General features: G+C 40.5%; 1 protein-coding gene across 2 annotated transcripts in view; it reads left to right on the top strand.

Annotated features, from left to right (window-relative positions):
* Positions 1 to 18,577, top strand: part of RAF1 (Raf-1 proto-oncogene, serine/threonine kinase) — a 72,327-nt gene that overhangs the window by 38,612 nt on the left and 15,138 nt on the right. The window contains exons 2-7 of one of the 2 annotated variants that reach the window (XM_081246003.1): positions 3,417 to 3,649; positions 11,318 to 11,430; positions 14,189 to 14,291; positions 14,584 to 14,741; positions 16,350 to 16,448; positions 18,139 to 18,292. In XM_081246003.1, the coding sequence (XP_081102129.1) occupies positions 3,443 to 3,649; positions 11,318 to 11,430; positions 14,189 to 14,291; positions 14,584 to 14,741; positions 16,350 to 16,448; positions 18,139 to 18,292 (834 nt within the window). In that variant the 5' untranslated portion in view covers positions 3,417 to 3,442. Of the gene's footprint in view, positions 1 to 3,416; positions 3,650 to 11,317; positions 11,431 to 14,188; positions 14,292 to 14,583; positions 14,742 to 16,349; positions 16,449 to 18,138; positions 18,293 to 18,577 lie in introns of those variants that run through there. The other variant, XM_081246004.1, reaches the window with a different exon arrangement.

Raw genomic sequence — 18,577 nt, forward strand, 5'->3', positions numbered from 1 at the left:
AAATATATATATTTATTTTACTTATTTTTAAATTTTTGCCTGCGTTGGCTCATTGCTGCGCGCAGGCTTTTCTCTAGTTGCGGCGAGCGGGGGCTGCTCTTCGTTGCGGTGCACGGGCTTCTCACTGCGGTGGCTTCGCTTGTTGTGGAGCACAGGCTCTAGGCGTGTAGGCTTCAGTAGTTGTGGCACGCGGGCTTAGTAGTTGTGGCGCACGGGCTTAGTTGCTCCGCGGCATGTGGGATCTCAGACCAGGGCTCAAACCCGTGTCCCGTGCATTGGCAGGCGGATTCCTAACCACTGTGCCACCAGGGAAGCCCCTCTCCCTTCTTTATGATTCTAGATTTCCCTCCCTCTTTCTAGATGAGTATGAAAGAGGTTCAAACTACATTTGTCATTTTTTGTTTTGTCTTGGGTAGCTTTTTCCACCTTTGCACCTACAGATCTACTTTACTTATCACGTGGGAATTAGCATGATTTGTTTAATTCCTTATTGTTAAGTATTTGGTGTTCTCCCCAATTTTTTAAGGATATGAACAATGCTCTAATGAAGATGCTTATGCATATATCGTTATACACTTGCCTTATACTTCTGTAGGATAAATTCCTAGAGTGACATTGAATTACCAGATCAGTCTTTAAGAACATTTCAGAACTTTAATAGTTTCTTACCATATTCTCCTCCAAAAAAGTTGAGCCAAGACTGTGAGAGTAATGCCAGGTAGTGATCTTAAGTCTCTAAACTTTTCTAGTTTTCTCAGCTGTCAGCTAAGAATAGTTATATGTATTGTCCCCTTTTGCTTCAGGCATGTGATGTGAGAAAGAGCATAGTACATAGTGGGTATTCAGACAGAAACTTCTGGTTAAGAACAAGACATTTGGATTAACTCTAGGCCATTTTAGCTCTGACTAAATGATTTCAAGTGTCAGTGTTATATATGAGAAGGTTAAGGGCTTTGGAGTCAGATAGAGCTGCGCAATTCTGAATCCCACCTCTGCCCGCTAAAGCTCGACTGTAAAAATGGGGATGTAATTCCTACCTAGAGTATCCTCTAAGGATCAGGTTGGGTAATATGAGTGGGCTGTATGCAGTATATACTGTTTCATAATAGTAGGCACCTAGTAAATGGTGACTATTGTTAATAATGCTAATAATAAGATAAAACAAGTTTCTGAAGGAGTAAGGCTTGGGAAGGATGGGATTCCCTGTCAACCTCACTGTTTTCTACAGGAGGAAATAAATACCTCTCACTTCTGCATGGTTGCTGACTCCCAATCAGCGTCAGGGCATTGCACGTCCTCACTGCAGAGTATCTGACTTATTGTCATTGTGTGACGATCTATGGACTTTCATTGCAGTTTTCTTGTTGCCCGATTAAAACATTTGATTATTTTTTGTTAGGTAACTGTCTCTCCTTGCTTCGGTTTATAAGCTTTGTTTCTGCACTAAAACTGAACTCCGAATGTTATGTTGGAAAGTTCATGTACTTTAAATATAAACAGATACAGAATCTGGTTATTTTACCTATCTCCTGGGTGTTCTTGGGCAAGTAGCATGGTTTTTCTGTGCCTTATTTGTTTAAAAAATAAAGGGTGGTTGGAGGAAGGGATTTAAAATCTTTTGGGGTGCTTACACAGATTAAATGAGATTATATATTAAGTGTCTAACACACATCCTAGAATACTAGTTTCTTTTCCTTCTTCAAAGGCAGAAAGTTATGGCTTACACTTTTTTTTTCTCATAGTACTAATTGTTACTCATACTCAAGTATAGTTGCTCATACTTAATATACAGTAACAAAAGAAGGAGAGAAGTGGAATTGAAAAAGTATTGGGTTGACCAAAAAGTGCTTTCGGTTTTTAAGTAAGAGTAAAAGATAACATTTTTCATTTTCAGCAAGAACTTTATTGAACGGCATATTCACCCTTTTGTTCCACTACCTTCTGCCAGTTTTTCAGGCAACTTCATAATTGCATCTTCCCAAAACTCTTTATATTTCTGAGCAGAGAACTGTTCCAGGTGCCTTTTACAGTCTTTCAGGGAATTGAAATTTTTTCCATTAAGAGAATTTTGTAAAGACCTAAATAAATGGAAATCTGAAGGTGAAATGTCTGGTGAATACAGCGGATGAATCAGCAGTTCCCAGCCAAGCTGTAACAGTTTCTGCCTGGTCATCAAAGAAACATGCAGTCTTGCGTTATCCTGATGGAAGATTATGCGTTTTCTCTTGACTAATTCTGGACGCTTTTTGTCGAGTGCTGGTTTCAGTTGGTCTAATTGGGAGCAGTACTTGTTGGAATTAATCGTTTGGTTTTCCGGAAGGAGCTCATAATAGAGAACTCCCTTCCAATCCCACCATATACACAACGTCACCTTCTTTGGATGAAGACCGGCCTTTGGTGTGGTTGGTGGTGGTTCATTTCACTTGTCCCACAATCTCTTCCATTCCGCATTATTGTACAGTATCCACTTTTCATTGCCCGTCACAATTTGTTTTAAAAACGGAACGTTTTCATCACGTTTAAGTAGAGAATTGCATATGGAAATATGGTCAAGAAGGTTTTGTTCGCTCAACTTATGTGGAACCCAAACATCAAATCGATGAACATAACCAAGCTGGTGCAAATGATTTTCAGTGCTTGATTTGGCTATTTTGAGTATGTTGGCCATTTCCCAGGTGGTATAACGTTGATTGTTCTCAGTTACTGTCTCGATGTGATCACTATCAACTTGAACTGGTCTGCCCGACTGTGGAGCATTGTCCAGTGAGAAATCGCCAGCATGAAACTTCACAGCTTTTGACATGCCTGATCAGTCACAGCACCTTCTCCATATACTGCACAAATCTTTTTTGGCATTTCAGTTGCATTTTTACCTTTTTTGAAATAATAAAGCATAATATGCCGAAAATGTTGCTCTTTTCCTTCCATCTTCAATATTAAAATGGCTACACAAAAATTCACCAATTTTGATGTCTTGTTTTAAACGCACGCTGATATGACAGCTGTCACGTACAATCTAACAAAATTGTTTCGAATGACGTTAAAGACAACTAAGTGCCACTAGAGCCGTCTTATGGAAAAAACCGAACGAACCTTTTGGCCCACCTGATATTAGAATAAGAAGTCAAGAGACCTGGGCTTATAGTTCCAGGTTGGCTTTTAACTGGTGGTATAACTCTTGATGAATCTTTAGACCTCTAATCCCCATTTTGTTAATTTTTGAGTTGTCTATGAAATATTCTATGGAAATATACTAAAATAGAAGTTTTCTGAGTAATTTATTTAAGCAGATGTCACCTACAAGAAAGCCCACATACTACTGTTTTCACAATTACTCTGTATATTGTATTGTTGAGTTAATTACTTCTGTTCAAGAATTCTAATTATTTGTCTGTTTATTTATTTATTTTTACCAGGTTTAAGTATTGTGTAAGCTGCATCAATGGAGCACATACAGGGGGCCTGGAAGACGATCAGCAATGGTTTTGGATTCAAAGACGCGGTGTTTGATGGCCCCAGCTGCATCTCCCCTACAATAGTTCAGCAGTTTGGCTATCAGCGTCGGGCATCAGATGATGGCAAACTTACGGACCCTTCTAAGACAAGCAACACTATCCGTGTTTTTTTGCCAAACAAGCAAAGAACAGTGGTACGTGAACATTCCTCTCAGAAAATGTAGTTGTCCATCACCCTATAGAAAACGTTATGGATCATGTTGCCCATCTTATAGGCAGGCAAAATCTTCACTGTCATTTTGAGTCTTTATTTATTTAAAAATTTTATTTTAGTGTTTTGTAGTTGTACCTGTTTTTGTTTTGTTTTGTTTTTAATTGAGGTATAGTTGATTTACAATATTGTGTTAGTTTCAGGTGTAAAGTGATTCCGATATATATATATTTCAGATATTTTCCATTATAGGTTATTATAAGATATTGAACAGTTCTTTGTGTTATACAGTAAATCCTTGTTGCTTATCTATTTTAGGTATAGTAGTTTGTGTCTTTTAATCCCATACTCCTTATTTATCCCACCTTTCCCCTTCGGTAGCAGTAAGTTTGTTTTCTGTATCTGTGAGTCTATTTTGATTTTGTGTATAGATTCATCTGTATTATTTCTAGATTCCACATTTAAGTGATATTCATATAATATTTGTTTTTTCTGTCTGACTTCACTTGGTATGATATTCTTTTTTTTTTTTTTAAGTATTTATTTATTTGGCTGTGCTGGGTCTTAGTTGCGGCACACGGGATCTTTAGCTGTGGCATGTGGGATCTAGTTCCCTGACCAGGAATTCAACCTGGGCCCCTTGCATTGGGAGCTCAGTGTCTTAACCATGGAACCACCAGGGAAATCCCAGTATGATATTCTTCAGTGACAATATTTCATTTCTTTTTTATGGCTGAGTAATATTCCATTGGTGGGCACTGGGCTTGTTTCCATGTCTTGCCTATTGTAAATAGTGCTACTGTCAACTGGGGCGCAGGTATCTCTTCGAATTAGAGTTTTCATCTTTTCTGGATAGATGCCCAGGAGTGGGATTGCTGGATCATATGGTAACTCTAGTTTTAGTTCTGTTTTTGTTTTTAATACATTTATTTATTTATTTATTTATTTTTGGCCGTGTTGGGTCTTTGTTGCTGCATGCAGGCTTTTTTTTTTCTAGTTGTGGCGAGCGGGGGCTACTCTTTGTTTGTAGTGTGCAGTCTTCTCATTGCAGTGGCTTCTCTTGTGGAGCGTGGGCTCTAGGGCACGCGGGCTTCAGTAGTCGTGGCGTGCGGGCTCAGTAGTTGTGGCTTGAGGGCTCTAAAGCTTAGTAGTTGTGATGCATGGGCTTAGTTGCTCTGCAGCATGCGGGATCTTCCTGGACCAGGGCTCGAACCCGTGTCCCCTGCATTGGCAGGTGGATTTTTTTAACCACCGCACCACCAGGGAAGTCCCTAGTTTTAGTTTTTTAAGGAACCTCCATACTCTTTTCCATAGTGTGTGCACTAATTTACATCCCCACCAGCAGTGTAATAGGGTTCCACTTAGAGTCTTTGTTAATTGGCTTTCCAGTTGCAGATTTTATTGCTTTATGTTCCTTTCACACCCCTTGCTTTATCCCAGCTCTTGGCCTTCATTCTGTTATTAGTCTTGCCTGAAATGTCTTCTTTACTGACATTTCCTCTAAACATATAGTACATTCTTCTTTTTTAAAATTTATTTATTTATTTATTTATTTATTTTTTTTGTGGTAAGCGGGCCTCTCACTGTTGTGGCCTCTCCCGTTGCGGAGCACAGGCTCCGGATGCGCAGGCTGAGCGGCCATGGCTCACGGGCCTAGCCGCTCTGCAGCGTGTGGAATCTTCCCAGTCCGGGGCACAAACCCATGTCCCCTGCATCAGCAGGCGGACTCTTAACCAGTGCGCCACCAGGGAAGCCCTTTTTATTTTTATTTTTATTGGATTACAGTTGATTTACAATGTTGTGTTTGTTTCAGGCGTACAGCAAAGTGAATCAGTTGTACATATACATAGATCCACTCTTTTTTAGATTCTTTTCCCAGATAGGCCATTACAGAGTATTGAGTAGAGTTCCCTGTGCTATACAGTAGGTCCCTATTAGTTACCAATTTTATATACAGTAGTGTGTATATTATGTATAGTAATGTGCATATTTCAATCCCAGTCTCCCAATTTATTCCTCCGCCCCTTACCCCGGTAACCATGTTTGTTTTCTACATCTGTAACTCTGTTTCTGGTTTGTAGGTAAGTACATTTGTACCCTTTCCTTTTTTTTTCTCTTTTTTTGCAGTACGCGGGCCTCTCACTGTTGGAGCCTCTCCCGTTGCGGAGCACAGGCTCAGCGGCCATGGCCCACGGGCCCAGCCGCTCCACGGCATGTGGGATCTTCCTGTACCGGGGCACGAACCCGTGTCCCCTGCATCGGCAGGCGGACTCTCAACCACTGCGCTACCAGGGAAGCCCTGAACTCTTTTTTTAGATTCCACATATAAGCAATATCATATGATATATATCTTCCTCTGTCTGACTTACTTCACTCAGTGTGATAATCTCTAGGTCCATCGGTGTTGCAGCAAATGGCATTATTTTGTTCTTTGTTATGGCTCAGTAATATTCCATTGTATATATGTACCACATCTTCTTTATCCATTCCTCTGCTGTTGGACATTTAGGTTGCTTTTATGTCCTGGCTATTGTAAATAGTTCTGCAATGAACATTGGGGTGCATGTATATTTTTGAATTATGGTTTTCTCCAGATATATGCCCAGGAGTGGGATTGCTGGATCATAGGGTAGTTCTATTTCTAGTTTTTAAAGTAATCTCCATAGTGTTCTCCATAGTGGCTGTTCTAATTTATATTTCCCCCAACAGTGTAGGAGGGTTCCCTTTTCTCCACGCCGTCTCCAGCATTTATTGTTTGTAGATTTTTTGATGATGGCCATTCTGACTGGTGTGAGGTGAAAATAGTACATTCTTATGGGGATATATTTCAAAGGGTTCTTTGAAAAATTCTGTTAGACATTTCTGGTGATTAAAAAATTGTTTTGTTCTGAATATTAAAGCAAACTGTTCATTTAAAAATTTTTTGATATTACAGGTATATTGAAGGAAATAAAATTACCTAGGAAAATTATTTTGGTAAATTTCCTAGGACTCGTGGCAAAGCTGGAGGTAGCTTAAAAATCACAGCTCTGGGCCTCCCTGGTGGCGCAGTGGTTGAGAGTCCGCCTGCCGATGCAGGGGATACGGGTTCGTGCCCCGGTCCGGGAGGATCCCATATGCCGCGGAGCGGCTGGGCCCGTGAGCCATGGCCACTGAGCCTGCGCATCCGGAGCCTGTGCTCCGCAACGGGAGAGGCCACAACAGTGAGAGGCCCGCATACCGCAAAAAAAAAAAAAATCACAGCTCTTTTCCAAGGGCACTAAACTAGCCAGTTATTCCTGCATAGTTTCTGACACAAAATCTCAACTTTTCTATGAAATTACTGCTCAAAAAGTTTCTTACTATCCTGGGAGGGGAAAAAAAAACACCTGGTTGAAACAGAAAAGTGAAGTTGTGCTAATTTTGCTTGGCGTGGGACATTTGAGAAAACCTTCCTTCAAAACGTCCACACCTCCTCCTTTCCCACCCTCTGTTTTTTGTGTAAAAGCAGTGCATTGTGTTTATTCTGTGTACCTAGGTGAGGCAAGGTTCCAAGGTTGGCAAGTACAGTCCAGAGTTTTCTCAGTTTGTTTCTAACAGTTCAACTCTCTCCACTTTACTAAAACTTCCTTTATACTTCTTTTGTGACCCTAAAGAGCCTTCCAGTGACAGTGTTGTACATTTAGGTACATTCTGAACTGAAGGCAAAACTCAAAGGCATTTTAAAGTGTGAGTAAATTTATTTTTGTTCCCTTTCCTGAAAATGAAAGTTTAATGGCTGGCAAAATAAATAATCCCCTTATATTTCAACAGTAGTCTTTCATTTGCAAACTGATTTTTACCCATTATTTTCTCAATAATTTTCTTTCTTACCTTAAGTGGAGAGCCCAGATGGGAAGTCTGAATGTGATGGGAAGCTGAAGATCATCTGGTGCTGCTTCTGGGCGTTACTGCCACTGTCTTCTCCACCCCCATCTACTAGTTTGCCTGGAAGAGTGGGAAACTTAGTTTGGCTTAATAATTAAGTGTATGGGCCTTTAAGACAACAAGGCCCAAATTTAAATCCCTGTATTGCCTTTTATAAGCTGTATCATCTAAACAAATTACATAATATTTTGAGCCTCTGTTTCCTGACCTTTATAAAATGAGGCTCATGCTGACTACAGTGGCTAGTTCATAAGTAAAATGGCAGTTATGATTATTTCTGAGTGTTTTCTATATCTGTGTATACTTTTAAAAAAATTTTTATTTTTGGCTGTGTTGGTTCTTCGTTGCTGTGCATAGGCTTTCTCTAGTTGTGGCGAGTGGGGCCTTCTCTTGTTGCAGAGCACGGGCTCTAGGCACGTGGGCTTCAGTAGTTGCAGCACACGGGCTCAGTAGTTGTGGCACATGAGTTCTAGAGCGTGCGGGCTTCAGTAGTTGTGGTTCGCGGGCTCTAGAGCGCAGGCTCAGTAGTTGTGGCACACGGGCTTAGTTGCTCCACGGCATGTGGGATTTTCCAGGACCAGGGCTCGAACCCGTGTCCCCTGCATTGGCAGGTGGATTCTTAAACACTGCGTCACCAGGGAAGTCCGACATGTGTGTATACTTGACAGCCTTCATTTGAGCACAACTGGTGGTTGGGGATGACTGATTTGGAAGCTTGACTTCTCTCTTGACAGCTTTTGAGAAGGTTCTGTCAGAGAAAGTTAGTTTCTTCTGTTTCTTTGACCAGAGATGGACTGTTGTGTCTCTGGAAGAACCACCTTCTTTCACTAGGCACCCAGCTTCAGGGGAGCATTGAAGGAGGAAGGAGTCATTTGCTGGCCAGCATGGCCAGTCAGCTGTTTCTAATCATCCCCAGATTGCTTCACTGCTGGAGCCCAGAATGACTGTCATAATCACTTAGTGGGCTCCAGAGATTAGTCAGATTTAGCTGATTACAACCTGTGTCCGAGGGGAGTTGTAGAGAGAAGAGTGATAGAGAGGATCTACGTCTGATTTAAATAATTTTAGAATAATTAGTAGTGGCTTGTTTTTTGAATTTTTCTTGTCATTTGTTTTGTAAACATGTGTCTCTTTGACTAACTGCTGCTGCTAATTATTATTGGATGAGTGATTGGATCATAGCTGAGGCCCATTAATTACCACTGGAATCACCCGAGAAGCAGTTTAAAATACAGATTCCTGAGCTTCATTCAAGATGACTGAATCAGATGGATGTGTTAGAGGGGGCAGGCCAGGAAAATATATTTTCACAGGCTCCTCAGATGATTCTAATACCAGCCACGTTTGGGAACCCCACTGGGTTAGAAGATATTTAAAGAACTGTCTACCTCTTGGAGCTGTGACTTTTAATGAAGATTAAATAGCACAGATACCACTTTACAGTTTTCAAAGTACTACTGCACAGTATTTGATACAGGTCATGTTTCTGTTAATGTGTGTGTTGATTTACTTTTTATTGTCCTCATTCTTGGTGTATTCATAGTTCAGATCATTCTCTCTCCCTTTACTTTGTTGTTTTGTGTCTGGAAGCTGGAAGTTAGTGGGATATTTCTAAGGGTATCACTGCTTCAAGAAACCTTTAAAATAAACTTGTGAAACACTGTAAATGAATACTTAAAAATATTTTAAACCTTTAAAATAAGTACACACATCACTCACCTCCCTCTGGGAAGGGGCTGGGTTGACCACTGTCAGATGTCACACTTTCACCCGGTGGAAGGACTCTACTTGGGGCAGTTTGCAAGCACTGCTGATCTACATTCTGCTCTCTCTACAGCCCATACTGTCTAGTTGCCTTACTTTTGATTAACTTTATTGGCTTTAAAAACAAAATGTATAGAGCTTTTATTGAAATGCTTAAGAGCTTAGGTGAAATTTTTATATAGCTGCCATTATTAGCACTCTGGCACTCACACTTTATGTTAGGCTTTTTTTTTTTTTAAGATATATTTATTTAGTTAGTTTATTTTTGGCTGCATCGGGTCTTAGTTGTGGCATGTGGGATCTTCATTGAGGCATGCAGGATCTTTTTATTTTTTATTTTTTAATTAATTATTTGTGGCTGCGTTGGGTCTTTGTTGCCACATGCGGGCTTTCTCTAGTTGTGGCGAGCGGGGGCTACTCTTCGTCGCAGTGTGTGTGCTTCTTGTTATGGTAGCTTCTCTTGTTGTGGAGCACGGGGTCTAGGCACGCGGGCTCAGTAGTTGTGCCTCGTGGGCTTAGTTGCTCTGCGGCATGTGGGATCTTCCTGGACCAGGGATCGAACCCGTGTCCCCTGCATGGCACGTGGATTCTTAACCACTGCACCACCAGGGAAGCCCTAAGGCATGCAGGGTCTTTCGTTGCAGTGTGTGGGCTCTTCGTTGCGGCACGCAGGCTTCTTCTCTCTTCTCTTCTCTTCTCTCTCTCAGTTGTGGGGTGCAGGGTTTTCTCTTCTCTAGTTGTGGCGCACAGGCTCCAGGGCGCGTGGCTTCCAGAGCCCGTGGGCTCTGTAGTTTGCAGCACTCAGGCTCTCTAGTTGAGGCGCATGAGCTCAGTAGTTGCGACGCGCGGGCTTAGTTGCTCCGCGGCATGTGGGATCGTAGTTCCTGCGTCCCTTGCATTGGAAGGCGGATTCTTTTCCACTGGACCGACCACCAGGGAAGTCCCTCTGTTAGGCTTCTGAGTGCCTGCTGAGTTTTTGAGGATTGGGTACAGGGGAATGTGAAGGGGCGTATACTGCTAAGGCTGTCTGGAATGGGTGTGCAGATTTATTTAAACTAGCAGTGATGTTTGTCCTGACAGCAGGGCAGAGGCTTTATTTCCTCCACTTCCTGCTTGCCCTCCCTAGTCTGAAGTGCATGTGAGATGGAATTTTTGTTAGGAATATCAACCATTTTGTTGAAAATAGGTTGAAATACAAAGTTTTGATGAGAAGAACTCATGTTTGTTTATAGATTGGGTTGGCTTATTTTCCTTTCTGGTGGATATTTATGCTTGCATGAACATTTCATTGAGTCAAACAAATTAGAGATGTAGAAAGGGAAAGTTGATCATTTCTCTCTCCCAACCACTTTCTCATAGGGGTAACAGCTGAGTGTCTATCTTTTCACACTCATATAACATATATAGGTTCCCCACCCTTTAAATAATCTTACTCTTTGTATTATTCTGAAAAATATTTTCCCCCAGTTAATATGAACACCCTCTGATGAGTCATTATAAGTAATATATCAGCAGCACCGTGTGACACATACAGATGTTCTGTACTTTATTCAAGCACTTACCTATTGCTGGACATTCTGGGTGCTTCCTCTGTGTGTGTGTTTGCCATTATTGTTGACCCTTGGATACCTCAGGGGGTTATGGGCGCAAGCCCCATGTGCACTTGAAAATCCGAGTATAACTTACAGTCAGCCCTTGGTATATGTGCTCTGTATCTGCTGTTCCATATCCTCGGATTCAACAAACCACAAATCATGTAGTACATGTAGTACTGTAGTATTTCCTATTGAAAAAATCCACGTATAAGTGGACCTGTGCAGTTGAGAGCCGTGTTGTTCAAGGGTCAACTGTACAAGCAATGCTGTCATAAAATCTTCTACATATACCCTTACAGACTGATGGATTTATTTCTATATTCCCCTTTCCAAGGGATGTGCTTGTGCAACCTGTGTTGGTTCTAAAGGTGACCCTTTGTTTGTAGGTCAATGTGCGGAATGGAATGAGCTTGCATGACTGCCTTATGAAAGCTCTCAAGGTGAGGGGCCTGCAACCAGAGTGCTGTGCAGTTTTCAGACTTCTCCACGAACACAAGGGGTAAGAACTCAAAAGTCAGCCAGCTCTTCCTTCATACTAGTAAGGATTTCCTAGCTTCAAATAATAACTGTTTTCATAAAAAAAAGTTGTACTAGCTTCCTATAGAATAGTGAATATTTGAATACCCTTGTTTATAAAGAGACAGTTCAGAAAAATAAGATACCAAGAACTTGAAAATTTTGCTTGAACATTGCATTGGAATATAAAATACATGTTAGTTGTTGGATAGTGTTTCCATAGAAGGAAACAGTAATGTCAGCTTTCTCTAGAGCAAGATTTTTGTGTTTGCTATATTGCAGTTAACAGAGTGGGTACTCAGAAAGTGTTTCATTATTATTTATAGTTAAAGAATACTGTCTTTAAGAGATTAACTTTTATAATTCACTCATGTTGATTCAGTTAATATTTACTGAATCCCAGCAGTTTGACAGACACAGGGCTAAAAGATGCAGGAGAATTTCTGCTTCAAGGAGGATCAGTGTAGTTCATCCTATTCCTAATGGTGGTAGCAAGATAGAGGCATTGCCTCAAAGTCTAGGAGTAATAATACCCCGTAACATCAGAGCCATCTGTGACTATCTGTTACTTGTTACTGTTTCCCCCCAAATCTGGGATAATAACCTTAATTTTACCTTCTTCTTGGAAAGTACTGGTTCTGTTATTGATCTTTAGCTTACATCTTTTATATTTCAAGGGGCTCCCCAGCTTGAGAGACTAGCCTAGGGGATGAGTACTCAAAATGTTGCTGGAATTTGGCTCCCTGTTCACTGATGCCAAGTAAAAATACGGAGACAGAGATTTGGAAGATAAGAAATAGAGAGGCTTTTTATTTTCTTTGCCAGGCAAAGGGAAGACACAGCAGGCAAGCGCCTCAAGAACTGTGTCCCCCTGTCCTGGGGATTTACAGGGGGTCTTACAGGTGGAACTAGCAGTCCAGGGTAAGTGATAAGGATGAAAGTGGTGAAGGTCTTTTATTCTTCTTCTTGCAGTATTTTAAAAACAGTCACCCTTGGCATCAGGCAGCCTGGTAATTGGGGCCATTTATCTTTGGGTTATCAGCCGGGTGACCTTCTTTATGAAATGTAAACAGCTACAAGGGGTGATTTGCTACAAGAGAATGCAGCCAGAATAAATGCCAGGTGCAGGGAACAATTCATATGGAATAAGAGAGTAATTAGCTTTGTTTAGTTTTGTGAAGGACAAGTCTAGCTACAAGTGTTTGTTAGTAGTAACGGCTAAAGAATAACCAAGATTGCTAACTCTTTCAGGCCTGTTTATGCTGTTTCCCCAGCCTGTTCATTGTTTATTTTCCTTGTTTATCAGAAAAGTTTCATTTCTATTTTTGCTGCAACAAAAAGGGTGAGCATAAATTCATCTGTTTATGTTATTCCTATCAGCTTAGGGTTTTTTTTTGCTGAAGTGCAAATCTTTGAAGCAGATGCCAGTTTTATGTGGGTACAGTCCCAGGTTGGTCCCAAAGCCAGTGCCTAGTGCTCCCTAAAGACTAGAGAGACTCTGAGACAGTGAGGGGCTTGAGCCACTCTTGTCCACGGCTGTATTTGTTTGGAGCTACCCTAGGTTCTCTTTTGGATGGATGGCACCTCAAGACTGATCAGGAAACAGGACTCACCCTCTCCCTCTTCATTAGGGCAAAGCAGGACTTTGGAGTAATGTTGGGTTTCCCAGACCTTGTATAGGGAATTATATTAAGGGATGGATTATTTCCTGCCATATAATCAGAAAGATGGCTCTAATAGGCTTCTCGTAGGTGAAAGGAGAGGTTAGAATGGTGCTGTATATGTGGTGTTCTCTCCCTACCTGAGAATATTCTTCCTTCAGGAGTTGGGCCAGATAAACTAGATAAGGCATGAGAAAGGAACTGGGAATTAATTTTTACTTAAATGTACCCATTTTTCTGTCTTATTTAGGCACAGAAAGAGTGGTTTCAGAGTAAATTTTAAGACAGTTAAGTCTTTCATCAATTTATATGTATAGACTCTGCAGACAGTTCTACAGATTTGAGCCCAATCGTCATAGAAAAGTGCATTTTATTTGTGATTCCTTTCTATTTATGTATTTTCTAGATTGAAGTAGGCTAGTGAAGATTAAATTTTGCTACTGTAGCAATATTTATAACCCATTTTATAGGATTTTAGGATTTTTATAGGATTTTAATGTTATAAAGTCCAATTTATTGTATATTTCCTTTATCATGAGATTGTTTTATTTCATTGTTTAAAAAAGCTTTATTCTAAGAGTACAAGCTTTGGAGTCTGACTGACCTGGATTCCAAATAGACCGTTACACTCTGTGTGTGGCCTTGAACAAGTTACCTTCTTAGAGCCCCATTTCTGTCATTTTTAAGATGGGAATAATAATGCCCACTTCATAGGTTTTTTGTTTTTGTTTTTTTTCGTATTTATTTGGTTGTATTGGGTCTTAGTTGTGGCAGGCAGGCTCCTTAGTTGCGGCATGCGAACTCTTAGTTGCAGCATGCATGTGGGATCTAGTTCCCTGACGAGGGATCGAACCCGGGCCCCCTGCATTGGGAGCACGGAGTCTTATCCATTGCGCCACCAGGGAAGTCCCTATAGGTTTGTTGTATGAATTAAATGTCAGTGTTGTATGGGATTTAAGTTAAGTTTTATGTTTATGTAGCATGAGCTAAATGGTAGCTGTTGTTATTACTGGTATTCAACTCTTTCACCTAATTTAAGTATTCCCCTTTCATATTATGTTTTTTTTAAATCCTCTTCAGTAAAAAAGCACGTTTAGATTGGAATACTGATGCTGCCTCGTTGATTGGAGAGGAACTTCAAGTAGATTTCCTGGATCATGTTCCACTCACAACACACAACTTTGTAAGTTGCAGATCTCTTCTCTCTTTGTGGTGTGCTGGGTGCTTTGGCTGGCACAATAGGAATTTCTCAGAGATAATAAGTATATATGTTGTTGGATTGTTTAAAGCTGTGCCATTGTTTACAGTAAAGCAATTTAGGTGTCATTAGATCACAGATGTACTTTAATTTCTGTGTATGAATTTTACAGATGTTGGAAGTATGATTCTTCATTCTAATAAAACCTCTTGGGGGTCAAGAAGGAAATTATTTTGTTTTTTATTCAGTATAATTTACACCTGTGTTCTTGTTCCAGGCTCGGAAGACCTTCCTGAAGCTTGCCTTCTGTGACATCTGTCAGAAGTTCCTGCTAAATGGGTTTAGATGTCAGACTTGTGGCTACAAGTTTCACGAGCATTGTAGCACCAAAGTACCTACTATGTGTGTGGACTGGAGTAATATCAGACAACTCTTGTAAGGCATTGTTCTTTTTTCAAAGAATATAAGGGGGCAGGGAGATATAAACCCCTTTTGAGGATGCATACTGTATATTTGACAAGTCTGGGTTTTAGACTTATTAAATGAATTGTCATGATCTGGAAACGATCTACTTTAGAAACATGACAGCTCCGAAACTAGCAAGTTTTGAGGTGGTATATAACACTCTTAAACGAGCTGGTAGGAGTATTACCTGTCAAATAGAGATTGATATACTGTGCTTCAGTAAGGCAAAGAGCAGAGGGATATGAAACCCCCCCCAGACTTTTTTTTACTAGGTTGCTAGTAGACACTACTCTGTCTACTCTTGAATAACACCGAACAGACCTCTGACATCAAGAAGGAGCAGAAAGTTGGTGCTGTTTTCTTCACCTCAAACTAGGGAAAACATTAATCTTAAAATGATATTACAGTAAACCTTAAAAAACACATGTATCGGGGCTTCCCTGGTGGCGCGGTGGTTGATAGTCCGCCTGCCGATGCAGGGGACACGGGTTCGTGCCCCGGTCCGGGAAGATCCCACATGCTGCGGAGCGGCTGGGCCCGTGAGCCATGGCCGCTGAGCCTGCGCGTCCGGAGCCTGTGCTCCGCCACGGGAGAGGCCACAACAGTGAGAGGCCCGCGTACTGCAAAAACAAAACAAAACAACAACAACAACAACAAAAACCCACATGTGTCCCTCAGGAGACAAAACCAGTTACTAAAATATATTCCATATAGACAAACTGGTTTTTTTAGTAAGGTTTCAATTAAAAATTACATATTCCAAAGAACCTCTTAAAAACTATTAACAGGGATATGAAAAGTCAAAGGTGAACTTTTATCCTATTTTGAAGGTACTAGAAAAACTAAGGGAATGTTATCATTAAACTACCACGGGAACATCTTTTTTGCTTTCGTGGTAGTCACGTGTTGCTTTTGCAAAGAGAGCTTGGGTAGCATAAACAGCACAAACTTGGAGTCTAGCAGAAATTGGTCAAAATCTCAATGTTGCCATTAACTATCTGTAATCCCCTCTGAGTCTAAGCTCACTCATCTGAAAAACGGGGGTATTACCATGGTTGCAGTGTTCTTTGGAGGCTTAACTGAGATAACATGTGAACTTATCGGGCACCAAGTGCTCATCTCATGGAGGGAAGATGCCCAGTTAAAGTTAATATCACTTTTCCTCTTATTTATGACTTTTGGTGCTGAAGGTGATCTATCCTTCATATTTCTGTCTTCTCATTTGTGCGTTTCCAAGACAATGTTTCTGAAAAGCTCTATGTGATTTAGGTTATAAAGTGCCCTACTCTAGCTTAAAAGAACACATTATTTTGATATGGCTGGACATTGGGCCAGTATTTCCTAGAAATGCATACTAGAGACTCTGTGCTCATTGGCCCGTCAAGACTGTTCACATTCTGTAGTCATTCAAACCCAGTCACTTGGGTAGCCCCTTACCCTGGGTAGCCTGAAATGGTCCAGGAAAATGTGACTAGGAAAAGTTGAGTTTGAGTAGCTGTGAGTTTGCAAGGCCAGGCAGGCTGACTGTAAAATTACTACTGCAAGTCTATGAACCAGTCTTCCTCTGATTTCATTTAGGCTGTTCCCAAATTCCACTGTTGGTGATAGTGGGGTCCCAGTACTGCCTTCTTTGACAATGCGTCGGATGCGAGAGTCTGTTTCCCGGATGCCTGTTAGGTATTTTTTTTACCTACTGCTTTTCTTTTGGAAAGTTGTATTGGGGCAGGTGGGATTGAAAGCATGAATACAAGAGTTCCCTTGCGTTCCCTCCTTTCTCTGTGTAAACCCTTCGCTGCTTCTGTGGAACTCAGCATTGGCGTTAGAGCAAAACTCTAGAACTTTTTCTCTGTGGTCCTCTAGTTCTTAAATTCTGGAAAGTGACTCTGACTACAATTTATTCTATTATCCTAGCATGTCCCTTGTATCTCATTACATTTTAAAGAGTTTGAGATTTTGCCTTCCTCAATATGCAGTGAGCCTCAGGGAGAGCATCCTAAAACGATATACAATGATTCGGTAAAAATAAAACCCTCAACTTTGAAATGCTTATATATGGCCTTGCATTGCTAAAACCATGGTATTGGGTTGGCCAAAAAGTTCGTTCGGGTTTTTCCATAACATCTTACGGAAAAACCTGAACGAACTTTTTGGCCAGTCCAATATTGAATAAACTGCTATCTTGAAAAGAATCTAATTAGATTTTTAATATAAATATCTCTTTTAATGTGCCTGTGAGTTTGCACATAATTTGTCTTTACTCTGTGTTCCAGCTTTAAAATCAGAGTTTTGTTGAGTTCACATTCCTTACTGTTACACATGAATTTGGAACCTAAAATAAATCTACATCTTTGTCCAAAATATGTGACTTTAATTTATATATAATCATATAATATTTACTGGCCTTTGTAAGACTATCATGGAAATTGTTAAAGGCAGTATATCTCAGAACAAGGAATTTGTACTGAAGTGATACCTGGATATATTTGTATATGACTTTTATTTTTCTTGATAATTTGAAAAGCAAACCTGACCGAAAAACTGTACTTGCTTCTGAAGATTTAGGTAGAAGAAACCAGGCCTCTGAAGGCATTAATGTTGAATTGCCTGGAAAGGCAATTGCGATAGAGCAATTTCTCTTAGAAGAAAAGTCTTTTATCTCTTGAATCTATGCATGGTGCTACTTGAATTTAAACAAAACTCCGAGTAATCTTTGGAGCAAATAATGAAAATGTTATGCCTAATGCGTGTTCCCAGTTTGGTTGGTGGGAGAGTGGCGTTGGGTAGAAAAAGCCAGTGATAAATTTCACAGTTAGGTATTGAAACCTAAAAACTGAATTCACATTAATTGATTTTGTGAGCTGTTTATGGGGGGAGAGAATGCACAGTGGATAAAATGCTGGCCTGTTTGCAGACATGCTTGGCAGATCTAACCGTCTATCAAAAAATCTTCCTTAAAGTTTTCTAATTTAGTCTCTAAATTAACCTGGGCAAGTTCCAACTAGCTTTAGTAGGGGGTCGTATTGGTTGACAAATGCTAATCTGTTCTTTCCCAGAGATGGTCTAAAAATTCGGAGTATCCTGTAGAGGTGATTTATTCAATAAAAGAAAACTTATAGCGTATCATTTCTTTTCACATGAATTCTGAGCACATATATTATTTACTTTTTAAAAATTTGCATGCAAAGGCATCTAAACAGAAGAAACATTTTAAGTGGTGCCTATTGAAAGAAAGGAATATTTTTGTCAAAGTTTGTAGTATAAGTAGGGTTTGCCCCCAAGTATCTTAATGAAATAGGTAGTTGAAAGACTTTACCAATACGGAGGCCTGAGTGTCAACCATGGAATTTTCTTTCTCCTTCTCACCTAGTTCCCAGCACAGATACTCCACACCCCATGCTTTCACATTCAACACCTCCAGCCCCTCCTCTGAAGGTTCCCTCTCCCAGAGGCAGAGGTCGACGTCCACACCTAATGTCCACATGGTCAGCACCACCTTGCCCGTGGACAGCAGGATGATTGAGGTAATAGGGTCCTTTGCGGGTGGTGAAGAGTGTCAGTTAGTTAGTCGGGTGGGGTTGATGGTTGTGTCAAGAGAGTTTTGGGTTTCAAACCTGATAAGGAATGTTGCAGCACTTTGTCAGGTCTCTGGACTTTTCGAATTTCTTATTCACTGCATCTTGAGACTAGCTTAATTAATCTGGTTGGTATATCATTCAAGTGGAGAACTGAAATTTCCTGAAGAAATGTTAACATTTGAACTGATTGTTTCCATGTTAGATTTGAATAGGATCTCATTGAGCTAGTGA

Source organism: Mesoplodon bidens, assembly GCF_964165515.1.
Source record: "Mesoplodon bidens genome assembly, chromosome: 10".
Taxonomy (NCBI): Eukaryota; Metazoa; Chordata; class Mammalia; order Artiodactyla; family Ziphiidae; genus Mesoplodon; species Mesoplodon bidens.